General features: G+C 38.3%; 1 protein-coding gene across 1 annotated transcript; it reads left to right on the plus strand.

Annotated features, from left to right (window-relative positions):
* On the plus strand, nucleotides 1-27,390 carry KREMEN1 (kringle containing transmembrane protein 1). Its single transcript, XM_026036751.1, has 10 exons — nucleotides 1-79; nucleotides 7,958-8,120; nucleotides 10,987-11,078; nucleotides 15,919-16,043; nucleotides 16,562-16,715; nucleotides 19,821-20,153; nucleotides 20,831-20,989; nucleotides 22,551-22,635; nucleotides 23,379-23,583; nucleotides 26,184-27,390. Exons 1-9 carry the CDS (start codon nucleotides 1-3, stop codon nucleotides 23,539-23,541), a joined length of 1,353 nt encoding a protein of 450 aa, XP_025892536.1. The 3' UTR covers nucleotides 23,542-23,583; nucleotides 26,184-27,390.
* The last annotated feature ends 2 nt before the right edge of the window (nucleotides 27,391-27,392 follow it).

Below are 27,392 nucleotides of genomic sequence, written 5' to 3' on the forward strand. Positions count from 1 at the left end.
ATGGAGCCCCGCGCGCTCGCCGCCGCCCTGACCGTGGCGGGGCTAGCGCTGAGCTGCTGCCGTGAGCCGCTGCTCTCTGGTGAGTGACGCCGGGCACGGGGCGGGGTACAGAGTGGGGTACCGAGCGCGGCGCGTCAGGGCTGTGTCTGGCCGGGCCGACAGCGGGAGCGCGGCCGCCCCCTCTCCGGTTCCGCCGCCCAGCAGCACCTCCGGGAGCCCGCGGCAACGCCGCTCTCGTCTGCCGAGTCGGTGCACGGGACGTAGCTGCTCGTGCAGATCTACACGGCGGAGTTTCGTGCGCTGTTAGTCGCGTGCGGCTGTTCTTGAGTCTCCTGGTGCTTGGTAAGAGCGGAGTTTGGGAAACATGCGGAAACGTGAGGTAAGAGTAAGAGCGATGTGTTTCTTTGTCGAAGTGGTTTTGTAGGCAGGGCTGCAACACGGGGGCATCTACAGGGAGAAGGGAGTGGGTAAACGGGGTTATCAAAACCGCAAGTGGCATCAGGACAGGATAGAGACGGCGGAACCAGAGCTTGGTGGGAGCCGCCGCGCCCTCTGCAGCCGCCGCCCCGGCGCCCGTCAAACACGGACTCCTCCGGCCGCACACGCGCTCACCCAGTCAGCCAGTCAGCCCAGGAACCCGAAAAGTCGCTCCCTATCAGAGAGGTTTCTGTGATGTTTCATTTAGAATTTCTTTGCAGCTTTTTTCCTCATCCCACTTGCTGATGATTTCAAGCATCTCCTTTCTCTGCATGTGCGCGCTAGTCCTGCTTTTCACCATCTGTAGTAGATGGTCCGACTTGTTTGGTCCTCCTAGACCAAGCATTTTGCATATTCTAATCCTTAAATCATTCTTTATAGTAGATTAAGGGATAGATTTACTCATTAAATGAACCCATAATTTGTTGTGTGTGGTTTACTGTAAAGAAAAATTTGTTAATCACTTTTTGTCATCACATTTTAATGAAATATCAGCTTTTAGTTTTTGTAGATGCACTTAATTTTGGAGATAATTAGCAGACTTTCATGGGGAAAAAAAAAAAAAAAAGGTCCTTTTGCCAGAGAGAGTTCTCAAAAGGTAAACTTTACCCTTTCTCAGAAGGAACTTCAGTTATCTGGAGTAAAACATAAGAATACTTTCAGGTAAGCATCTAGGCAGGCTGAGAGCTGCACAGAGAAGAACAAATCTGGATCTCACCTAAGGGTCTGTTCATAGTACTATCAGGCACTGTTATTTGTGTGGGTTATGCACCCCATGCTTAAGCAAGTTGCAGAATGACTGCCAATTTCCTGACTGAAGCAGGATGAGCTGGGCCAAGAAGCCCTTAAAGCAAAGCATGTGTTTCAGAATTCTAAACATTAATTTCTTCATTAAGGTAGTTTGCCTTGTGGTGTATTTTTAACACCTTTTTTTTTTTTCTTTATTGAATACAAGATTTCATAGTGTTGTAGAAAGTGTAGTCTGAAAATGCAACACGTTTCCCAAGTTGAGAGAGAAATTTTGACTTCCAGAATTGCCTGATAAAAACTTACTTGAATTAGACACCGATTAGAGTTGACGGTCATTTTTGTACTTAATACTGTGCTACATTTCACAGAACAGTGAAGATGGAGTCATGTATCAGTTTTTATTAATTCAAACATTCAACTTTGCAGCATTCAAACTTGAGTCATACCACATTTCATAAGCAAATATGAAATTAAAGGTGAGTAAATAGACTGCCTATGATTAAAGGACTGCCTGAATTTCATGAGCTTGATATTGCAAAGCTGGTGAAATTGAAATGGCTTCCTCTAATTATAGTCTCAATGAATAAACATGTTTTTTATGTACTTAATGTAGTACATTCTCACTTCCAGTTTCTGTATTTGTAGAGCTCATTTAGTTTGCCCATCAGGAATGTCTAAGATTGACAATGTCTTTTTTCTTTCTCTATTGTCTTCCCATTCAGTAATAGTGGATTGTCTTGTGTTTGTTTTCCTTCTCAGCTGAATCTTTCCTTTAGGTTAGTACTTCAACCATTTCTGACAAAGCACCTATCGTTCTTGTCACCCCTTTTCTGTTTATATTTTGCTGATGCAGTGATGCAGTTTGACCTAATATGCCTTGAGCAGCTGTCCTGGAAATACTTTAAGCAGCATTTCTGACTAGCCATAAAATGAAACAGTCAGTCAGACACTTCAGTGTGTTGTGTTTGCATGTGCGGAGAGTGTGATTCAAAATCTAGAGTTATGTGAATGAATTTAAGCAGGGTGAAACTAAAGGAGTGGAAAGGAGGCAGGAATTGTCATGCAGCTGGCTGCACAGTTTGCAGTCTTTGTCATATCACTATAATAATTGTGTGACTGACACTGTCTCCATCCACACAGCGGCCATGGCCCATTCTAGTAAAATTTCAAAAGGGACTCTTGTGCAATGTACTGCACATGACGGTAGAACAATTTTAAAATTTCATAAAGCAAACAAACTGTTGTATTAAGGAACAGAAATTCCTCTGGGGTCACATCATGCATTCTTACTTGCAGAGGTAAAGAATCACAAGTCAAATATATTTATCATTTTGTGTCTGAAGACCAGCCGGCAACTGTAAAGCTGTGGGTAATACAGTGTGTTTGTATTATATAAATAAAAAGGCAGCATTTACAGATAGCAGACATAGCAACAATGCATGAACTGTGACATATGTGCTAGAGAGCAAAAATATGCGACTGCACATGTCCATATATCCCCAGGCTCATCTGTAGTGGACAAGCTGCTTAAGTTGATGTTTGAAAAAGTGTCAGGTGGGTACGCACTGCATCTGCCCTCTGCTTTGGGACAATGCTAAAAAAAGCCTCTGGTGCTGAGCAGAGAAAATGGTTGTATGTGAAGATTTTAAAAGATTATGTATATACATGTGCTTATGAAAACAAAGAGTGAGAGAGCTTTTTAAAACTATATCAAAATACCCCTACATTGCAAAGGGAGAAATCATCAGCTAACTTGTTGACATCATATCAGTTTCTTATTGGGTGAATTAACAAATGGGTAAACATTTTTAGCAATTTGAAAATCATGTTTTTAAACATAGATGATTCTTTCCTGATTTTTTTACTCTGTAGTTTATATCAGCTGTCATAGTTTTCTACAATTATAGTGTAGGCATCCAAACATTATAGTTTTGTTAAGTACTTCTGTTCCATTGGTAGCACTTGGAATGGTAAGATAGTGAAATGTAAAAATGCTGCATTGGTTTTCAGTTGGGGAGATCTACAAGAGTCATATACTTCTCCAAAGCATCTATTTTGCATTATAGTATAATACAGAATGAGATTTTTCTGACCAATCAGATGGAAATATGCAAATGAACTTTTGGTTCAATCACTAAAATTGCATCTTCAAAGAAAACCATTCTACTGCTAAAAATATTTTTAATAATGACCACAGAAGCCATATTTCCCTCTTTGATCCCCCGTTACAGCTTCTGTTTTTAATCAATGTTCCCACATAAAGAATTGTGGCAACCTACGATAATAAAATCCCTACTCGTATGTCCATAGGGAAACAAAAAAAGTTCTCATCTGAAGAAGGTAATTTGGTGTTCTGCCTATTCCATCCATGGGCCCCTACCTCTCATTGCTGGGGTATCTTGGCATCAGTTAAGTGGTTTCTGTCCTTCCCTCTGTGCGTTACTCTCTCATTGAAGTGTTTCTGCTGTCTAATTATACCCTTTCAATCAAATTAGAGACTGCAGCATCTGGTTAGTGCCTGTAACTGTTGCCATCTGCACCTAGATAAAGTGCTTTTATTTAAGGAGGAGTGCTGAAATTACAAGCTTGAACAAGAACTTTGGAAGCAGTTTAGATAGACTGGAAATAACTTGAAACTTTTCTTAAAACAGTGCAAGCATGTGCATTAAGCAAGTGACACCTAGCTGTTATCAAATCTGACACCTTTAGTTCCAAATTCTTAAATTCTGCTCAAGCATTTGTCTGCTCTTCTGAAAGATTTCAAGAAAAACAAGTGATAACCGAGCAAGCAGTTATACCAGGTGCATTACAGGAATCTTTATCTCTCGCTGGAGCCTTACAGAGCATTTAGTATTCTCGATTCATATCACTGTAATGAAACCTAAGGTATAAATGGCAGCCACTTTCTTTCACTTTGTATTATCCTTTAATCTTCAGATTCTGAAAAGAAAACCTTGCTTCTTGTCTGGCTGTGGCTAGTAGGGTCATTTCTGGCCAATTGTGATCAACTTCAGATTCTCTGACAGCAAGGCATAGCTCCAAGTAGCTTCCCAAATGTAAAGCGAACAAATTAATCAAGAATCTTTCTGTTTTTGGTGAAACAGTTACATTAATTTGTCATTCTGAACTTTCTAATAAACTCACTCAAAAGCTAGAAAGAGCACTCTAAGATGTCATTTAAGCCATTCTGAAACTTCCATTTCTTTAGTCTGAAATTTGCAATGTGACTAAATAAAGGTCTTTGAGAAAAGGTAGGCTTTGAAGAATTCTTAAAAGATGGATAAAATTTCATCCTTGTCAGACAGAAAGGGAAGAATGATTGAGAAGTAGATAGCTGGAGTGTTATTTTTGTTTGCTTTGGGTTTATTTATTTATTTATTTATTTATTAAATTAACTTTGCAAAAAAAGACTGTTTCTACCTTGGATTACACATCATGAAATTAGAGTTTCTGAGGTACCTGAGGATACTACAAAAGAATACTATAACTGGAACTCCATCTTACCAAATCATTGGCAGCCAATACATATTCTGAAATTTCAGTGTTTTATCTTCAGTGGTTCATACAGTATGGCTATAATTCTGCACTACCTTAATTTTTCAAATGATCCTAAAGGGGCATCCATGTGGAGTGCAGGCATCCATGCAGTCTTGACATAACAAAGACATAAATGATCATTGTAAGGTCCCTACATCGAAGAAGAAATCAAGGCAGATGGAAAAAATTTATATTACAGCTGCTGTTTGATCTTCCAAACGTTGATCTGGCTCAAATGAAACTAATTGTGAACCTGTATTGCACACGGATCATTCATGGTGGATAGCCATCATAAGGCTTATTTCTTTGCTTTTTCTTACTTGCAGTTGCCACTCAATACTTGTCTACTCTCAGTAATGATTWAAAAAAWTTTTTTTTGAACTGTGGCATCTGATGTACTGAAATAAAAACGACCCTGACAGTACATTGCAGCCTGTGTTTTCACACAGGCCCATAAACATTATCTTGAACAAGACCTGTTGGGCTTTCAAGCTTTTCATGAATAAAACCTCTGCAGTGGTTTTATTTCTGATTAATTCTATTTGCAGATACCCTCATGAAACAGTAGAAACAGCAGAGTCATTAGGCGGTTAACAGAGTGACAGACATCATCTTTAGGACACTTTAGGATTATTCATTGGTGTGACACAAACCTCTACTTCAGACTAAGTCTGAAACCCAGCTAACTAGGATCTTAGAAATATGAGGAGCCCAGAGACTTCAAAATTTGAGTGGGCATAGTTTTCTCCATGACCTTTTCTTCTAGGAAGCTCTCGGCAGTAACTTCCACAAAGTATATCTTCTTTTCTTGCTGTCTTCATTGGCCAGAGAAGACTGTTAGGTTGCACAAGTTCTATCAAAGTATGCTGTAGTCTTACAAAACTTTAAGGAATAGAGCTTTTTTTAATTCAAATAACTGATATTAATATCTTTGGGTCTCTGTTCTGAYTTTGTGTTTGAAGCTAAAGTTTCTGTAACGCAAGTGGTATGGGCGTATCAGCCAATACAAGCTAGTAAGATCCAGTGGGTGACAGACCAGTTAAGATAGTTTCGTTGTTGTTGTTGTTTTGTGTTTGTTTTTTTTTCTCTCCTAATTGATCATAATCTACCAAGGAGAAAGCAAGTAACTGGAGTAACCCTGAGTTTTATCTGTTCTGTTCAGTCCACCTTTTTATGATTATTTTATTCAGATGATTCTTTCCTGGCTTAGTTTGTGGAGATCAATCTGCTGGATATTTTAAGCACATCTCTTCACAGAATCATTGTAGCTGTGGAGCAGAGGTCCCAACCTATTTTCTGGAATCTTTTAGACTGTTTGTCTTGAAAGAGCAGCTGTGGGTCTAAAGTGGAAAGGGCTGTGGTCTGTCTGCAGTGGGACCTTCGCTTCTCACCTTCACCATGTCCTTAATATTAATGGCATGGTGAGGTCASTAAGGTAGTGCCTGCATGTTATGCAGCAGAATACAGAGAAATCAATATGTATTCTAAATTAAAGCAGCTACTTACTGCCAAGATAATGAATATGCTCAGGGATCTTTATCAATTTTCCCAGATATTTTAGAGAAAACAGTACAATATATACAACTCTAGCTTGGTAAAAACTAATTAATTAATTAGTTAACTATTTAGTTAACTACTAACTAGTTAAAAAAAGTTCAAGTTAAAAAATAAAATTAGCATTGAAATCTTGATTCTTTTGTAAACCAATATTTACTTGAAAAATCTGCACTCTTGTAGTACAGCAAGATTATGATTATTCATTAAAAAAAGAAAAATTTCTAACAACTTCCCTTTAAGAAATCAAGCATTTATATAATTTGATAATAGCTAGTAGAGCCCATAATTTAAAYGTATTTTAAATTTCAGTATTGCTGGGGTAATCAATGGTTTTATATGATATCCTATCCCTTTGCCCTCCCACATATAGATGATAACAAAGTCAATGGATTGTCATTGTGAGTCACCTGGCACATTTCCAAATCTCCTGGCAGTAGCAAAAAAAAAAAAAAAAAAAAAAAACAGAAGAGACAGTGTTACAGCTACTTATTGTCTGGAGAATAGTATATTATAGCTAAAAGGCATGATGGCACTTCTGGCTCTTCTTCTCATGCAACAGGATATACTTTAATTCCTGCTGCACTGAAGTTCGAAGGAAACCTATTCAAAGAGCAAGAAAAAAGCTGAACATCAAAATGCAAAGCAGCTGCTACTGCAAGTTAAAACATGGCCAGTCTTAGCTGAGCCTGAAACAGACTGACATAAGCTTCTGTTTAATGTGTGTGCCAGATAACAGTCAGGTATTACAGCATTCCTCAAATTTCTGAGTGGATTTTAGTAAATATTGCTTCTAGTTTATTTGTAGAAAATGGCATTAATAAGACAGAAGAATGAGGAAGCATGAGAAATAAGATTGTGTATTTCTAGGAAAATTACAGATAATATATTTTTAGGGAAAAATCCAGTTTAATGAATATTAGGATGTAAGGGAAGAAGACATAAATGGGAGAAGGTATATGAATAAAGCAGAAAAATACTGACTTGTAAGCTTTAATTTGAACAAAATAAATGCTGTAATGGCAAATCACAGTACCATGATTATATATTCTATATAATGAAATCCCTTTGTAAAGCAATTCAGGCTGGAGGAAAAAATATCCCTAACATATCTAACTATTTTTCTAAATCATGATGTGAAGGTTTGCCAGTCATGCCTAAAAACAGTCTTTCACTTTATAAAGTACAGAGGATCACAAATGTATTGAAACTAGAGGAGAACTCAGTAATATGCTGATAAATGGCAGGATGATAACATCACCTAATCTTGTTTTTTGGAAAATTTACAATTTACAGATTCAACCTAACCAGGAAAACAGTGCAAAATGTAGTATACTCATTCAGAAAATGTATTTTAATTTTATTAATCACTTTTCAGACATAATTGATAAGCACCTTAAACAATGTTTAGTATAAATAATGAAATCAGTATTCCCCCCTCAAGAGATATTTGGCTCTGAGAGAATATGTAAATCCCAGAAAGCAGCTTTAAGGGCCTAAAGAATGCAGAAAGCATTGTAGTAAAAGGAAACTAGGCTTTTGGGGGTGGGAGAATGGGGGCCAGCCAAACAGCAAACCTACATACATTTCTCTCTCTCTCTCTCTCTCTCTCTCTCTCTCTCTTTCCATTTCTTCCCAGAATGTTATACAGCAAATGGGGCTGACTATCGTGGCACTCAGAACCAGACGGCCCAGTATGCAGGGAAACCTTGTCTTTTTTGGAATGAGACCTTTGAGCATCCCTATAATACTTTGAAATATCCCAATGGGGAGGGAGGGCTTGGAGAGCATAACTACTGCAGGTAAGGAGTGTCTCATTGCTACTTACATTGCTTCTATACCCAGTGTTACTTTAAGCAGTTGACACAAAATTGGGGAATTTTCCATTATATAGTGAAGAATGTCAGAGACATGGATATCAAATAGACATTGTTTTACCTTATGGTCAGTACCCTGGATCCTTCATTCAACATACAAGCACAATTAGTAGAGGAATCCAGATCTCATCTAGGATAATATATAACCAATCTGTAATCTGGCATAACAGAGACAGATTAGTCATTGCTTAATTAAGGTGGAATGTAAACAAACACACAACAAAATCACTTCAAGTCAGGAGCAAAAAGGCACTAGGAAATGTTTGTAGAAGCGTCTGAACCATCATGATTTTCAGCCTCGTCCAGAAGCCTGATTTTGTTATTGTCAAGTTCTGGATTGACTTTCTTTGGATCACTTCAGCATCTTGTAAAAGCAAAGAAAATTACTACCCAATTAAAAGAGAAACTCCCTAAAGTTGGACATTCTTCTGTGAAAGTGGCCTGGAAGCCATCGAAACCTACCAAGCTGTCTAGTCTCAGATTGCTACCTGATCACAGGAGGAATTGCTTTAACCAAAAACGTTTTGTGTCATTCTTACAGCCCTCTGCTGCCTCAGCCCAACAAGACCAAAAGCATAAAGGTCTTTACGACATGGAGAGATGTGTCTCAGGAAGCAAACTGATACAGATCTAGCGAAAGGCTAGAGGCCACTGTGATACAAATATCAGAATCAAGAAAGTAATTCTGTTTGTTGCTGTGTGGCAGTATCCCAGGTAGACAAACGAGTGTCTTTGTTTTGGCAGTGGTCGCCTGCTAATACTTATGCTAATGCAAAGCGATACATGTCCATGAACATGTCAGACATCATACTAGAGGCAGAATGTGCAAAACAAACTGGACGTTAATAATCCTGTTATTCAACTAATTCTTATTAGAGTTCTATAGCTATTTCTATCAAAATAGTTTTCCTGTAACTAATTCTCATTTTAGCAAGTGAGAATTTGACAAGTGTTACATGGAGCAAAAAGCCTATAATCTGGTATAGAATTCTGAGCAATGTCAAATGCCGTTTTTTAAAATCTAATTCTTTTAGGCTAATTTCCTTCTTCAAGATTGAGTTTGGCTGGACGTGTGACCATTTTCTTCTTTTACTATATATCAGCTGACTCTGGCATATTCTCAGAGATGTATGGAAAGGTGATCCTAAGTGATGGCTTTTTAAGTTCACATTCTGTTGAAAAATAGTTTTGAAAGTCACTGTTTGAAGAGTGTCTCAGCATATCTTTAGTATGCAAAACATGTCTAAGATTTGTGAGTCAGAATACCACTGATTTATCTATTTCTCTGATAATCATTTCCTGCTTGACAATGGACAAGATTCTCCTCAGTGGCAACACATATCTCACAAGACTTAAGACATGATCAACTTTACTTTGAAGCTTAATTTTAAGGACAGTATTTGAATAATCTTATTTTGTACTTCAAAGCATTGATCAGAAGGATGCTATCTCTCCATATCAGTCCCTTACCTGGAATACTTTCTTTTCTGTCAAATAACTTGTTAAGATGGAAGTGCCTTTTAATGTTTTGCTAAATTTTTTTGTACCCAGGACTGAACTTTGCAGACTGAAGATGTCAGAAATTCTGAAACACACTCTATTTTTTTCTAATTGTACACTTTTTAGGTCTAAGGCAAAGACTTCTAATCATATTAAAATGTCCTGTAGCTGTGAAAGTGAGGAAAATTGTCTTATTTCCAGTACATCACTACTGATGATCATCCATCAGTTGCTTTTATATTCCTACTTTCTTTAGCCACTAGAACTGCTGATACTATACCCAAATTCATAGTACTCTAATCTTGGGCTTTTTACTTCAGCTGCTTTCACCAGTGTGTTTGAAAGCCTGAGCAGCAGCAGCAGCTTTGCCATTTTAATCAACTGAACTCAGCTCACCAGCTGTCTCCAATATTCAGCTGTTTGACCAAAAATATCTCTGGCAGTTCTAAAACTGGACCTCACACAAAGTATTTATAACATATTCCAGTGACAACATGTAGACAAACTAATATTTCACTGTAGGAGGTATTATACAAAGGATGCCAAAATGCATGATAAAATTATTAATTCTAGCCCTAGATACAGAATCATAGTTCTGCCCCACTGTCCAGAATAACAATTTATTTTGTTAAACTATTCTTTCTCATGTACATAGCTTTTAAAAGTGCATATGAAAACAAAACTTTAATTAAACTAAAGAATATTTAGGAGTGCATTTGTAAAAGATGCTACACAGAAGCAATGAATAATCATGGACAAATAACCAGTGATCTCAACCAGACAATGTATTAGATCACTGAAAGATACTGATTCAACCTTACTGAGGGGGAAGAAAAGAGTTCCATCTTCCCTAAATCTTTATCAGGCATATGGTTTTGTATTATATATAGAAAACTTGAGGCTGGAAAATGTGTTTGTACCTAGGCAGGACCCAGGTTTAGACATCTAAGGAACTTAGCACATGCTGCTAAAAATCCTCCCCTTGCTCTCTGTATCTTATCCGCACTTTTAAAGTTAGAGGGGGAAAAAAGAGAGTTCAGATGGGGAAAAAAAAGTTTGTTTCAGAATTTACTAACCTTTTGTGCTTGCTGTGTACTATAGTAACCAAAGTTATGTGTACCTCTGCCAAACGTCTGCATTATTCTTGGTATGTAAGCCCAGTTAGTTAAATATTCAATAAGAATTAAAATAAAAATAGTGCTGAAACTTAAGATTAGTAAAGCTGACTTTCATGTGATCTTTTACAATACATGATGACTCTTTGCTTACTCTGTCTATTTTTTTATCTCAGGAATCCTGATGGAGATGTCAGCCCATGGTGCTACATTGCAGAGCACGAGGATGGAGTATATTGGAAGTATTGTGAGATTCCATCATGCCGAAGTAAGAGCACCATGTAATTATTTTAGGCCTGCATCTCTGTTGAACAGAGACTTGCAGTTATATAACAGTGGGTAGTGATTTTCTCAACAAGAACTAGGATAAGGCCAATTATCTTATTTCCACTTGCAGACTAAGCAATATTTCTAAATGGTCAAAATTTAATGACAAAATTACTGTATGTAAGTTCCTCCACTGCTTCTCTTTCCATTTTCTGTCTGAATTAATGGATTATATTACTCACAATAAAATGCAAGAACATCTGAAATACAGCTGGTTTCTTGAATCTGTAGAGATAGGTCACTCATATATTAAGATTTCAAAATTCAAAAGCAAATAGGAAATAATTTTTAAAAGGTACATGTATAGCCATTATTTGAAACTTAGTTTATAGATGGATGATAGCTTAATGTGCATAACACAAAAAATACACAAAATTGTTTAAAAAAATAAAGGCAACAGAAGAGAATATTCTGCTTTGTAGGTCTGGAATGGACTTCCATTGCTTGCATGTGCATATATATAGCATTGCTATTGAAAGCACAAATTAGATTTAAAAAAAAAACAGACAATTTGTAAGCCAGTCACCCAAACAGAAGTCATCTGACATGAGTTGCCACAAAAATATTCTTCTAATTCTCTCCCTTAGATTTCTTAATGTACTGTATTATCCATCTAATTCCAAGCRTGCTTCTTTTTTCATTATTCCTATCAATGCTTAATTCATGAATGCTCCAAGATAAAATTCTAAGAAACATATATTTTTTTTAAAAAGGCTAAGTATTTAAGAAACATTCCAGTTTTGCATGTCAACAAACAACCATATGTAAATTTTATTAAATCTAAACATTGATGTCTTTACTGGCTTCATTTATACAAGTACTCTCAAACTACTTGTTTTGGTTTCACTCATGTATATACTAAGAGTCCAAGCAGTTGTCCTTACTAAGAAAGAAATTTATCTTAGTCTAAAATTCCAGAGTTTGCATTTTCTTTAAAGTCTACACCCGCTAACAAATTCTCTGGACTTGGCACCAGTAAAAATGTTGGAAAGCAAATTCTCTCTACTCCAGCTGTTTTGCACGAAGGATCCTTTCGAAACCAGTCTTGTTCATTTTCTCTGTGGTGGGGAACAGAAGATTTAAACTTGGACACTTATTTGCACAGATAATGCAGACATAAATTTATGAAATATCCTTTTGACCAGTAGCAGCTGTTTCAAGCATTGCTCTGAAACTGGATACTGGAGAAAAGAATTGCAGCAATTTAGAGCAAACTCTACATTGTGAGCCCCTCCAAGTCTTAATACAAAACTCATGGTTTACACAGTTGTGCAAATGAGAAAAACTTCTATTCTTTACCTGATTTTCTCTTTTCAGTAAGCCTGATGACAAATCGCAGAACCTTCAGAATGAGTCTTGTGACGTGCATAATATAAAGCTGAGTTTTATGATTGAAGAGGAAAGTAACTGTGAAAAGAAACCCTATTTGAAATTATTGGAGAAGAYAAAAATTATCTCATACAAGCTGCTTTCACATCATTAGTGCTAGAAAAGATGTGTATCTGGAGAATAATTTAACTCTAAACCAGCTATGCTCACATAATCTCAGCATAAGACTGTCAATATGAAACGTCTTAATTACAGAGATATTTGCGTATATAAAAGTTCACTGTAATGATAATTAAGACTCTAGAGCTGAAAAGTTTTCATAGGCAGTAATTATTATCATGTCTCAAGTTCACTAATATTCTTGCTTGGTAGTAAATGTTTCATTTAGAAAAGCATTCTGTTACTCTGCATTTGTAAACATGTTGTTTATAGCCCGTYGGTGTTAATTGAGGCTAGATGGTCATGATCACAGAAGAATATGGTAGTTATCCCAGTAGGAGCTTAGTCTGTCCTTTCCTACCTCTCCTCTTGTTAAAGGCTTGTCTTCCAGGACAGCTGGAATGGACATAAAAAAAGTGAAAGACGAAAAGACAGCACCAAGGCCTGAGAGAATATRTACATCTTGTGTGGAGAATTTATAACATGTCTGTGTCTGAATCCTTTAGAAAGTTCAATTGCAATGTTGCAGCTTTTTGTAGCTTTTATGGTCTATTTGCAGATGAAGTCAGGTTGAAGTTCAAAGGAAAGGCTAGTTTACACACAGAAATGAAACTAAGACTCGCTGTCTAATTGCATCACCATGTTTATAGCCCATAGGGATCCCTTAAGAAAAGATGATTTCACTATTGAAAACAAATTTCCTCTGTGTGTGTGTATAACATATATCTAGATATACTATAAATTCTCCGTTACTCTCAAGTTTCAGAATAGTATGTATATTTTTATAGAGCGATATATAAGTATCTATTTCTTTATACACAGAAGAGGAGGATATTCCAGGTTGAAAGGTAAATCCGGAGTAAGGGCACTACCCTCTATGTATGGCTGCAGTCCTCAATACAACCCAGGTTATTGCTGGCTGCCTTTGCTCCCAGGCATTCTTCTGGTTCATGTTCAGCTCCTTGTCCACTAGGATCCCAGGGCCTTTTCTTTAGGAGTTGTTCTACATATATAAATGTACACCATCTTGTTTTATGTTTATGTTGAGGTAGATTTAAGCTTTTTCATGAACGACGACCTATTCCAAGTACCATGATGCTATTTTTGTTTGCTATCTATGAGAAAGTCAAAATACCCCTGGGACACTGAAGAGGCTTCTTAGCTTTAGGATATTACTGAAATGGAGTCCTTGATTTAGGTGCAAAATGTAAGAACTGTTCAAGTGACTAAGTCTGGTGTTCTACTGGTGTTCTAATGTGAAAGTTACTAAGGGATTAGTTCTCTGGAGACAGAGTTGAAGGTTCTCACCAAAAAAGCTATTAAAAAAAAAAAAAAAAAAAAAAGCTTAATATATGTTTTTAGAAAATCCTGAGTCTCCTGGGTAAAATGAGCTAGATTGGTATATAAGAAGCATTTGCTGGGATGTGCAGTCATGCACAGTACAGAAAACTGAGCTCTCTGAGAATTATCTGCCCAGCTGTATTCAGCTGGGATGGGACTCCAAGTAAAAATCCCCAGCAGAGTGTTAAATTAGTCTGTAACCTGAGATCTGAGTACTTAGAAACATGTTGCTGCAAGGCATATCAGAGCATAGCTCCATGAAAGCAACTAAAGTTGAAATTGTATCATCCTTCAAAAACAGCTATTTTGTTAATATTTGAAGCAACATTATCCACTTATTCAAAAAAAAAAAAAAAAACCTTAACTTAAAATTTCTTCCCCACTATTTTATTTCCTTTATTCTTCTCTGTGATATTATAATCATGTTCCTTATGAATATGATCATATTTACTCTAATTTCTGAACTGAGGTCATTATTTGAATTCCTGTTACAGGTGGATGTGTATAAGAAACCCCAGAACTGCGACTTACATAATGCAATAAGATGCTTTCATGACTGCTGTACAAGCCTGCTCTTTACAAAGAAGAATCATTGCAGTCCCATTATTTCTATGTGAAAGTAGAGTAATAGTCAGTACACTAACATATAGGTTAGCTGACAGAGAAAAGAGCTGCATGCCTCATCATGTCCAGTCTTTCTCAGAAGGAGGCAGCTGTGCAAGAGACAACTAGTTCAAAAAGAACCACAAGACATCTAATCCACATGCTATCATCAGTCATTAGAGGCTGCAAAACATTTCCCCCAAAACTATCCGCGAGTCAAAAACAAGAAGTTGCGCCATGCCACAAGACATTAGTATAGAGTTCAGAGACCTCATCAGTGCACTGGGTAGTGAACTAAAGGATGATGGAGTCATTAAACTTTGATATAGGACTGCATCACATACCTATGCAGAAGTGTGGAGGTTAGGGAATGGTAATAATCCCTGTCAACTTGGCATGGGGAAAAAATTTCACCTGACCACAGAGATGGTGACAGATTTAAATCCAAAAGTATGTGAGGAGACGTGCCAATGATACAAAAGCATAATTTTATACCATTAGCACACCAGTATATTCTACCCCACATCCTGTTTCTGGTAGTTACAGCTAGATTCCACTGTAATGAAGGAAAGTGCAAAAACAAAAGAAAACAAAAACAGAGGACAAATTATATATTGAAAGGGGAAAAATATCTTTCTGATCTTCCACTGTAACCAGAGCCTTGAAACACTGGATTGATGTAATATAAATGTATTTTTTAAAGGGAAATATAGATCCTTTAAAAACTCTTTGTATATACTTTAAAATATGATACCTGAAATTCATATTAAAATTTTTGTTCTGAATCTCATTTAATTCTCCTATGTAAATATACACTCCCTCCCATAAAACTTAACAAGCACCATCCTGAATCAATTTAGGTGTTCTTCCTAGCTGTCTCCTTTAGAGAACTACACTGTTTTGATGGTCTAACACACATCATATTCTTTAATGTCACATTGTTCAAATAAACACTTCTCTATTCCCTCTTCCTATCCCCTACCCCCACAAAAAAACACAAACCAAACTTACACTTAAAAAGTTCTGAACATCCTTATCTTTTTTTTTTTTTTTTTTTTTTTTTAATTGTTGCTGTCAGGAGAGATGAATCAGGCATTTATATACTGTCCGTCAATCACAGAGTATTGGAGGTGTATTTTTAGATGATGTGATGCTGTTTCACTGCCTGTCTTCTATCCTTGGCCATGTTTGGAAAACATGACAAAAGAGTAATATTTCTCATACTGCAGCAACAATACTGGAAAGTACAGAGAGCTCCTCAGGAACTAGATAGTACATAAAGTACATACCTATGTCTTGATGTTTCTAGGCACACCTTTGAAATGATTATTCTCTGTTATTCTTGCCAGTGCCAGGGAATCTAGGCTGTTTCAAGGACCATGGAGAGCCACCACCCTTGACTGGCACCACCGAAACCTCCAATAAACTTACTATACAAACATGCATCAGTTCCTGCCGACGTCAGCAATTCAAGGTGACTTCTTTTGACGTGCAGTTACAAAATCTTTTCAAAGATTTTGCCTGGACTCCTCTGCCATACTCGTTTTTTTTTTTTTTTTTTTTTTTTTTTTTTTTAAACTTCTTCCCCCCCTCCCGCCTTTTTTTTTTTCTTCAGGAAGTCCAGAATGTTTAATGCCTCACTCCCACTTCAGGGAGCCCCTTCTCTGCATCCACAGCAAGTTGGGCAATAGCAATACTAATACTAATAGTTTTGTGTGCCAGAAGACTGTATGTTTACAGTTTATGACTTTATGTAAGACTCTATGTTTATGCTTACTGTATCTATGAGTGACAGGATGCTCTACTGCCTTTCATCCCTCTCTAGCCTGAAGTGGCATTCTAACAGCTCAAATGTACAGTTAATGGTGGGCCTCCAACTAATCATTCTTCTCCAAAGGACACATGCTCTAATATCGACTTTCTTGCTCGTGCAATCTACTTCTGTTGCCCTTTGAAATCTTATTGAAATCTTATTCATCTTTTTTGTCAAAGTTTGCAGGCATGGAATCAGGTTATGCCTGTTTCTGTGGAAATAATCCTGACTACTGGAGATATGGGGAGGCAGCCAGTACGGAATGCAACAGTGTTTGCTTTGGAGACCATACACAGCCTTGTGGTGGGGATGGCAGAGTCATTCTTTTTGACAGTAAGTATTGAAAGGGGCTGACCTTTCCCAAAGGAGAGGCTTCAAGTGTTCAACAAATTGGGGGAAAGGTTTTTAAAGGCTATGAGAACGGTTGCATGCAAAAGAACAAGACACCTAAATTCAGCATAAAAGAAAGCTGTGTTCCCTTCTGCACATAATTTGCAGACATTAGTAGTATGAGATAGCTCTTCCAGAAAATGATGCCTGTTCAGGCAGCTGACTTATGCACCAGAGATTGTATCTTACTTTCCCACAAATGGTGCTAACTTATCCTGCACAAACAGCATGTTGTAGAAAGGCTCTTTCAGAACTGGTTTTCCCAGAACATAGATAAACAATTAAGTAAGACATCTTGAGTAAAATTTCAACTTCATTGTGTGAAAAAAAAATGTTTTATTTTGTCTTTTTAATTAAGCCAGGTGAGAATTGCCAAAAGCCAGTAACACACATGAAGCAACACAATAGAATTGTGAGAGCAGCAGGGTGTACAGCCAGCTCACCATTAGGACCATCATGATTTCATAATTTCATAGACATGGACCTCCTCACTTCCTCACTCCTTTCCAGTACATCTGCCAGCGCCAGTTGTGTATCGCCACAGCTGGAAGGTGTGAGCACCCTGATGGCTGGCTACAGCATAGGCTGCCAGTACAGCTGGGGACCGCATTAGTCCACAGTGTGTACTTATGTCATGGATTCTCAGATCGTATCTGCCTCTGATGTAGGATCTACTTTTAAAGTGTTTCTGTGAACTTTCTGGAATAAAACAGGCATCATATTGCAGCTTTTGAACACACATCCAAGCCTGCCACCATCTTACTGTAAAACTAGGGTTCTCAAGTAGTGAGAGAGGAAGGTATTTCAGTTGAGGGAATTTGCTGTTTTGCTCACTTTTTTCCAAGTTCTTCTCTCCTAGAGAGCATTTCAGTTGCTTTCAATATTGCAATAGTATGTGCCCTCATACTTCTGTATTCTCTTTTTCATTCTGCTTGTGGCCTCCTAAATGGGAAGATGCTGTACTTTTTTAGGCAATGGTGGAGCGCTAATTATTGCTTTTCTTTGTTAATATTGCTGTGCTTTGGTTTTTTTTTTTTTTTTTTTTTTTTTTTTTCTGGAACATCTTGCAGTTCAGTAATTTCAAACAGGTCAGCCAAATGTAATATCTTTGACCAAATATCTAAATGTCAAATTTAAATTCTATCATTTCAGCATTCTGTTAGGGTGGTGTAAGTGCCAAATTCATCTGTGAAGTTTAGCACCTCTACGCAGTATTTCTCATTCTTTCAGATTCTTTCAGTTCCTTTATGGACTTTTCCATAGCACAGCACTGAAGTGTAAGGTTTGCTGCTATGGTGAGGTCAGGCCTTTCTCCATAAAAAAAAGAGAGAAGTGCTTTCATATTTTTTTCTGGCACACTTTTAGTTCTTTTTCTCTTTTCCACAGCTCCTTTTTAACTTGTATTTATTAAAGTTCTTTCTCAGAGACTAGTGAAAAGCAAAAAATAAAGATATCACTTTTGTTATTTTAATTTGAGCTGAATGTTCTCATAGGCCTCCATTAAMAAATTTTCAGAGAAAAGAAGACCATATAATTTGTATTAGCAGCTCTAAGTAAAAATAGAATCATAGAATCCTTAAGGTTTGAAGGGACCTTTAGAGATCATCTAGTCCAACCCCCCTGCACACGCAGGGTCACCTAGAGCATGTGGCACAGGCTGTGTCCAAGTGGGTTTGGAAGATCTCCTGAGAAAGAGACTTCACAACCTCTCTTGGCAACCTGATCCAGGTGCTCTGTCACCCTCACTGTTAAGAAATGTTTCCGTAAGTTCCTGCAGAACTTCAGTTTGTGGCTGTTTCCTCTAGTTCTATCAGTGGTCACAACTGAAAAGAGGCCGGCCCCATCCTCCTCACTCCCTCCCTTGAGGTATTTGTATACACTTATCAGATGCCCCCTCAGCCTTCTCTTCTGCAGGCTGAGCAGGCCCAGCTCTCTCAGCCTTTGCTCATAGGGCAGATGTTCCAGGCCCCTGATCATCCTCGTAGCCCTGTGCTGGACTCTCTCCAGCAGCTCCACATCCTTCTGGCACTAGGGAGCCCAGAACTGGACACCGTCTCCAGATGTGGTCTCACCAGGGTTGTGTATAGGGGGACGATCACGTCTCTCGACCTGCTGGAGACGCTCTTCCTAATGCAGCCCAGGATCCCGTTGGGCATTCTTGGCCATGAGGGTACATTGCTGCTTCGTGGTCAACTTCTTGTCCACCATGATGCCCAGGTCCCTCTCGACAGAGCTGCTCTCCAGAAGGTCAGTCCCCAGCCTGTACTGCTGGCTGGGGTTATTCCTCCCCAAGTGCAGGATCTTGCACTTTGCCCTTGTTGAACTTCATGAGGTTTCTCACCATCCAGTTGTCCAATCAGTCCAGATCTCTCTGGATGGCAGTGCAGCCCTCTAGGGTATCAGCTACTCCTGCCCATTTGGTATCAGCAGCACACATGCTGAGGGAGCACTCCATCCCTTCATCCAGGTCATTGATGAATAAATTAAACAGGACTGGAATGAGAACTGACCCCTGGGGGATGTGGCTAACTACAGGCCTCCAACTGGACTCAGTGCYACTGATCACAACCCTCTGAACTCTGCCATCCAGACAGTTCTCAATCCACCTCACTGTCCATTCATCTATCCCACACCTCCAGAGCTTGCCCAGCAGAGTATTGTGAGGGGTGGTGTGAAAAGCCTTGCTAAAATCCAGATAGATGACATCCACTGCTCTCCCCTCATCTATCCAGCTAGTAATATTCCATATCTTTTCCTTTCTTCTGCCAATGAGACCTACAGATCAGCTTTGATTTGGATTTTGAAGGTTTTMAAAGGCAGCAAATACAGTCAGATAACTTCAGCAGGTGAGAAAGACGGAGAAACCAATGTAGGATTTATGTATTCTGCATACATAAGACTGTATTTATGTCTCTGCCTTGAAGCCATTCTAAGATTTGCATCTTAGAATGCACTGACTGCAGAAGTTGTGCATAATGCATGTATAACTTGCAACAATTTTTCTTTTTCTCCCCCCTCCCCCCATTTTTGTCTTCCCTCTCTTCATAGCCCTTACTGGTGCCTGTGGAGGGAATTACACTTCTGCTACTGCTGTGATCTACTCCCCAGATTTTCCTGACTTATATGGCACAGACAGAGTCTGTTACTGGACCATACAAGTTCCAGGAGCATCTCAGATCCACTTCAATTTTGTCCTTTTTGAAATCAAAGATGCTGCAGATATGGTGGAGTTGTTGGATGGCTACACCCATCATGTCCTAGCTCGTTTTAATGGCAGTAACCAGCCTCCCCACTCCTTTAACATCTCTTTGGATTTTGTCATATTGTACTTTTTCTCAGATCAAATCAATCAAGCCCAGGGTTTTGCCATCAGATACAGAGGTAAGAAGCTAAATTTGTTGTTCCTAACTTTCAGTGTGCCGTTAAAACCTCTAATTCACACATGTGGTTTCTGATGTGAAGGAAAGAGCAAGTATTTTAAGTCTACGGGTTTTTCATCTGTCTTACTGCTCAGTGGGTAAAAGCTGCTGCTAAAATTTCTCTTAATTTTGAATACTCTGATCAGGTATGTTATAAACAAGAGAACTTTAAAATTTCCAAAATCCAATCCTGTACCTCTCATCATTATAGGTCTGAAAATAGCAAAGTTGAAAAAGAAAAACTGTCATAGTCCGTCTACATCTTTGGTTCATCTCTGATATTTCCAATAGTCTATTCTGTTTTCCAGCAAGACATCAGGAAAAAATTGTTTAGGTCTTCAGCTGTACCTGCTGGTATTAAAAACAATTAGCTTCCATGAGAATTCCCTGAAAATCCAACTTGGTGTAGTACAAGGAGTTTGTGTACAACTTGTGTACAAATGTATTTGTACTTGTGTACAAATATAGTTTTTAGGAGTTTTCTGGCAGCAGATGCCATTAGATTATTGGATTTCTCCAATTAAAATGAAGAAAAGCAAAAGCCTGGTTACAAACACAAAATGTAGTCTTTACATTAATCTGTAGGTTTATATTTAATCTGTTAAGAAGCGGTTAATATACTCACACTTGTTTTTGCAGCTATCAAAGACAATATGCATGAAAACAAAATTCCAATCAATCAGACGCTTTCAGAGAAGATAAATGAAAAAGCAAATCTCAGCATCAATGCAGCCCGGTCATCAAAGATACTTTATGTCATCACAACCAGCCCAAGTCATCCTAGCAGTTCCATGCCTGGTAATATTACAAGGGAATGTTTAAATAGGAAAAAATATGTAGAGTCATTGTTCCTTCTTACTGCTCCCTCACATTATCTGATCCATGGATCCTCTTATGAATAGCTGCTGGAAGTTGCAGTTAGTCTAATAATAGCTAATTATGCTATTACTTTTCAAAGCTTACTTCTTGCAATAAATCATTTAAAAATATTCGGAATATGTTGGGTTTACTTTTCTTAAAAAAACCCTTTTTTTGCAGTAGTAAAATGAAATGGCAGCTCAGAGCAGCCTCCTTACCATAACCAGCATTATTCACTTCAGTGACCAGCACATGCTGTAGAGGTGATGAAGTCTTTTGAAAAACAAGCAAGTTTTTACAGGGTCTTAAAATAGCTTGAAGGCTGTATGCAGCCCCATTCCTCCTGAAAAGCTGCAGTAGTGCTACAAAGAAGGCTAGATGATGATGATGAAGCAAGTTAATTGGGTGGAAATAATGCTACTGAGAACTATAAATCTAGAGCTAGATCTAGAAATCACAATCAGGAGACCACATCATCCAAGAAATTTCTGAGTTGCAAATAATTGGAAACTGGAAGTGTATTATTAAAATATCACAACTGGTTTGTCCTATCTTTAAATATTTCTGGGTATCTGCTCTTCAGTCTTGGTACAGACACCCTTAACAGATCTGTAGTCTTCAGGGTGCATCTGCATCCCAATTGTGAAGTCCAAGGGTATGATGGAGATCAGCTGCATTTACCCAAACTAGCTAAATTATTTGCTGATAATAGTATGAATTTTGGTATCCCTACTTTCAGCTTGAGCAGCAGAGCACGCCCGTAAAGCCAGATATTCCCACTGGCCCAGGTGAGAGTCCAAGTTAACCAAAGCTATGCTACATTTGTCTCCTGTAAAGCTACCTTGGACATATCTAGATGAGATGAAACTGCCCCTTGGGGTTTTGGGCAGTACAAAAATCCTGTTAAATCATCATGAACAATCTTTGCATTGAAGAAGAGGCTGGAGAGTGGGGGAGTGACTTTCTCTAACTGCTGCTTTGAGCTCTAGGACTTCTGAAGGCGCCAGCCCGTATTCAGCTGTGCCAGTAGCTACAGGGCTTGACAACACCATCCAGGGAGCTGTGTTTGTCGCAGTTCTGTTTCCCATCTTGAGTTGCTCTTACCTCTTATTGCCAGGAGTGGAAATCTGAATGTAGAAGTGATAATAGTTGGAAATCAGAGATCCCCTCTATTTAAAATAGAGATCCCCTCTATTTAAAATATTTCAAATATTATGTTTCCAGCTCCTAAGTGGTTCCTAAGAACCACTTATGAGAGGCAGTGAAATAACAGCAGGAAAAGTGATTAGAAGTCTCAGTAGACTCAGAAAAGGGAGGAAAAACCCAACATGCTTAGTCATTCTGCCAGTTGCTTGCTAAAGGTCTAAGCTATCCACAAATCACAGTTATGAATAAAGCATCAAAAAGCTATGTGTTTCTATTCTGTAATATTCTTCCTTTAAAAAGTGTAAATAAATTAATATGCCAGGAGTCCTCCCTTCCTCCCTTTTGTTTCCCACAGAATGGACAATATATGGTCTCACAGCACTCCTCATCCTAAGTGTTACAGCCATATTGGCAAAGATATTTCTTCACATTTCCATGAAGTGAGTATGGAGCAAACCTGTCCTTGAAGAATCTCAGCTCTGTACTAGTACAGGTCTCCTTCCTTTTCCTGCCTGCTGGTACTGTCATATTTGCTGTATTCAGAACCAAGTTATATGCTACCTATATGTGTATTCAAAGAAGATATAAAACAAGCATATTTCTAAACTTTCCAGTAAAAATAAGTAATCAATCACTTAAATTCATTGGAAGAGGTCAAATTATGTTAATAGTTTGTAAAAATAAAAACCTTCAAATTTCTATAATACTTTCTTTCAAAATGAATCTCAAAATTAATTCTGTTGGAAAAATCTGTATTATGTCACAAAATTTAACCAGCTGATATTTTAAACCTATTAAAACAAGATTATTTCATTACAGCTTTTTTCTACACCTACATCAAGTGAAATTCTCAAATGAAATGGAAGAATTATGAACAAATCACAAATGTTAAATGTTGTATTTACTTACCACCAAGTAGCTTAAATATACAAGGAAACAAATTCATATTTATAGTAATTGATAATAGAATTATCATGTTGGTAAAAAAAAAAAAAAAAGAAAAAAAAGCAACCACAGCTATAAACACTCTTAAACCCTTCATAGTTGCAGCAGGCAGACGAAAGGTGTCACAGATTTAGTAGAATTGTCTGGCATTACCATAACAGCAGTTACACAGACATACTGATAATAGCATCTTCCCAAACACCTTAACACTTCTAGTGAAATAGCACTTGTTTTCTAGGTCCCATCAGATATCATCTGCCACTGAAATCGAAGATTCCCACCCAACAACTACTGCTACTGAGATCTGGAGTATTTTTTATGAACCTTCCACCTCCATCTCTATCTTCAAGAAAAAGCTTCGAAGTCAACAAGATGATCGCAACCCACTAGTAGGAAACTGAAGTGTCTTTCATTTTTTCAAGATTAATCTTCTTAAATTCCAGGTAATTTGGGAAAAATCATATTTTCCTTACAGTATCATAAAAACTCCATTTCTAAAGGCCTTTGAATGACTTTACCTATCTGTTGTTCTTTTGTGTATTCAGGTGGCAGCAGAATTAACTGCTGCAATAGTTGTGAAGTATTTGTGCTCATCAAATCTGTCATGCTGTGAATTACTGCCTTTAAACCAATGTACTTAAAATACATGTCAAAATCTTAAACATTCAAAAAATTCTGCACACATGCYAAAAGTTAATTGAATGAACATTAGCAGACTGGGGAATTTTTGTCTTCCTGTATTGCTATGTTACATCAGGCCATTTTAGTCCCAAGATTAAAATGAGAGCTAGATGACGATATCTGTTCAGCTACCACACAACTACAGTTTACTTGGCCTTAGTGTAAATGTGTTTAAATGGTACTGCATAGTGAAATTGGGAGTCCAAGACACTTAAGAAGTTATGAGCCTGGGCACCAGTGTTTCCACATGTTCTGCTCCTACAAGTGGAGATACACAAAAATCGAATCAAAGTCAGGAGGAGAAAGCTTTGCAGAGCTTCAGCTGCCAAGTGTGGGTTTCCAAGGAGTAATGCTTACCAGCTCGAAGAATTAAAACTTTCAAACAAGTATGTCTGAGGCATCAGAATCACTRCAGTTAGGATGATTTTCATCATGTTCCCAAGCGATTCTTTCACAAACCATCTTACTCCAGTCTGAAGTCTTCAGTTCAATCTGGATGTGAGCATAGGGCTTTTTAAAGAATTGTTCAAGGAAAATATAAACCCACTGAAATCTTAGATAATGAGGCTTACCATCACATCCTCTCACTCTGAGGTTAAAGCTCTCATTGTGACTGGTCTCTATAGAAAAAAATAGCACTGTAGGTTTGCAATAGTTACTGAATGGTGATACAGCGTAACACCGTCCACATAAGACAAATAGGCAATCTAAGGCTAAAATCACTAATTTACAGCCACAAATCTTAGAATAGTGTGTGGTTTTCTTAGAAGACCACAACATGAATAGGAGTTTTTCAAAAAGAAGTACCACAAGCTAAAACTGCTGAATACTTGCATGAGCAAGTTTATGTTGCATTTTGTCTTGAAAGACTGTGAACTACGAGAGCTTGTAGCCACCTGAACTGCCCAGACTCTGAACTGCAGTGTGCACGGTTACACACACCTAGTGCGCTGCTGTCAAGAAAGAAAGGATGCAAAACCCAAAGTGCTTCTCACCTTGCTGGATGAACAAATTGAAATGTGTCACAGAAAGAAAAATCTCACGTTACATAAGAAATTAATCTCACTAATTTCTTCACTGGGACATCTGATAGAGAACAAAGCTTGCTTTTTTAAAAATCTAGTTAAGGAAACAAAGAATTACATAGGCCTTGTATTTTTTGTCATTTAAAAATGCTCTTTCTGTGGTAAGAGCAGCTGAAGAAACCAAACCATAGATTCTATAACTCGGTGCTTCATCCTCACTTGTGCTCTTATATATCTTGTGCCTAGACATCAGACTTGAAGTTTACTGTATTGGAGATTCCTACATAAATTCAGCTTCCACACCTGCTTCTCTTATGGCTGTATCAGCATGTTTAAAGGGCATCACATATTTCCCAGACCGTGGAGACCAGATTAGAGCAGCACCAGCATGGGCTGCCTAGTCTATTCATACCAGACCACTGAGACACACAGGGAGCTGGTGGCACAGCTGGGCTGTGAAACTCTGAGTGCCTCAAATATGCAACCTAAACAATCGGAGCAAAGCTCAAATCAGACAAGAGAGGAAAATAATTGCAAGGGACAAGTAACTGCAAAGTCAGTTAAGAATCAATAAATGCATCAGATTCAAAATGAAAAAGACTGGTGTGAGGACAAAGAGGTAGCCGATGTTTAGGTGGAAGGCAGTTTTGGATAGAATTGCCAAGCGTATCATGAGAAAAAGTTCCCTCTTATGCTGTCTGATTCAGAGGATGTGATAATACTGTCACTGCCCTTGGAAATGCATCAGTGGCAGCTTAGAGTACCTGGGAGCCTGTGCTATTTTATTACTGACTCTCCACAATCCTTCACTATTCTCAGGTATGATAGAAAAGACAGGAGTCCAAAAACTGGCTCCAGGACAATTACACTGAACGTCATCCAAAACAAACTGAGAACTGTGCTTTAATTTGAGCAAGACTGTACAATTTTGCAGCAAGTTAGTTGATGGCAATTAAGATTACTCTTTTTGCAGTTTGTAATTAAGCTGATTGGTTGAACTGTCTGTCAGGAGTTGTCTTTGCAGCTTTTGAAAGGCACATAGGAAAAATGAACATGATTTTAGACAGCAGGCTGTCCCAACCTGCTTGATAATATGTTTTTGCCTTCCACATCCAAACAGGCAATATAGACTTGCCTACTGAGCTCAGAAATTTATCAGCTGGGTTAATGCTTTTGCTAGAGGTGATGAGTGTGAAGACGGGGAGTAGGAGAGGGAATGTGAGATGTAGAATCATATAAAAATAGGTAGCAAGAAGCCTTTTTTTTTTTTCCTTTGAACTCTATAGCTAGCCCCTGCGTAATAGATTTGGCAATGGCCTTTACTTCTCTTGTTACAGTATCCAGTGAAATACTGTGTTCTCACCAAGCTACCAGCACTCTGGTGTGGGGATATTGCAAGTCAAAATTCATCACATCCTTCTACAGTCTCGGGTGCTGCTGAAAAAGCTGCTGTTGGCTCTGAACTTCAGTCTCGACTGAAGAGGTAACAGCTTCTGTAGTGACTAGGAGGTCTTTGCTGTCCACCAGGCTGTTGCTCCTCCTCCTCTGTGAAATTTCCAGGAAATCACCATCTCTCTCCGTTTCAAAACATTCATCCCTGCAGCCACACCTCAGATTTCCTCTTCAGTGCTGAGACTTCAAAGAAAAGCAGATGGAAAACATGTTTCTCAGCAAAAAATCTTTAGTACCAGCAAGGTATTCTGAAGCTTTCTCAACTGCCTGCCACAGATAGCTTGGTATACCAGGCTGCGCATCTAGATGAGATGATCTCACTGCAAAGAACAAGAAACGCAGCTGCTGTGATGCCTTCCTCAGAGATGATCCCCTATCCCCAGCAGAGAAACAAGTTGTGGTTTTAGGATTAACACCCCTCGCTGTCAGAGAACTGAAATATCACTGCAAATCCATCCATGAAAGAATTTTCTTGCTCACCAACAAACAGCACTGTTTTCTCTTTGGAAGACCAAAATTAGACCAATAGAGTTTTACAGACTCTATCTACAATGCTTGAATATTTGCTGTAACTAATGGGACTCATCAATATGTCTTTCAGCTTCAGTAAGTTCTGACCAGCAACAGATAGAAAAAAAAAGACAAAACGGCACAAATAAATGAACTGAAAAACTGAGAGTGAGCAGTTTCTCAGACTAAGTCAGAGGAAATCCAGTGAGGACCCCTGAGGTCCAGTAATTCTTGCTAAGAGGAAAGGAATAAATACCAGTTTAAATATAAAGCAGTCGTCAATATACCAGGCCTGCAGTCTCAGAGTGAGCATTACATGGATCGGCAAAAGTTAACTAAGAAAAATAAGACTTTTACTGTGTGTGCTCATTATAGCAAGCACCTGCAATTCTGTTTTTGATATTCGTTTCCCTCCCCAGCCCTTCCCATCTTACGGCTATCAAGATCCTTCCCCAACAGGATACCTAAAAGAGAAAACAATAAAAACATTGTGCCTTGCTTGACAATGTGGACCTAGTCTTTTACCTGAGTTAAATTCAACCCAGCTCCATTCATGTACTACAGATGAGTGCCAGGGACAGCTG

This window comes from Nothoprocta perdicaria, unplaced genomic scaffold (assembly GCF_003342845.1).
Source record: "Nothoprocta perdicaria isolate Ctin4 unplaced genomic scaffold, notPer1 scaffold_185, whole genome shotgun sequence".
Classification (NCBI taxonomy): domain Eukaryota; kingdom Metazoa; phylum Chordata; class Aves; order Tinamiformes; family Tinamidae; genus Nothoprocta; species Nothoprocta perdicaria.

What these genes read in the sequence shown, in the direction of transcription:
- KREMEN1 (XM_026036751.1), top strand. Translation starts at nt 1, where the DNA reads ATGGAGCCCCGCGCGCTCGCCGCCGCCCTGACCGTGGCGGGGCTAGCG. An exon ending in GCCGACGTCAGCAATTCAAG is followed by an intron (nt 16,044 to 16,561) that starts GTGACTTCTTTT and finishes TTTTTGTCAAAG; the next exon opens with TTTGCAGGCATGGAATCAGG. An exon ending in TTTTGCCATCAGATACAGAG is followed by an intron (nt 20,154 to 20,830) that starts GTAAGAAGCTAA and finishes TTGTTTTTGCAG; the next exon opens with CTATCAAAGACAATATGCAT.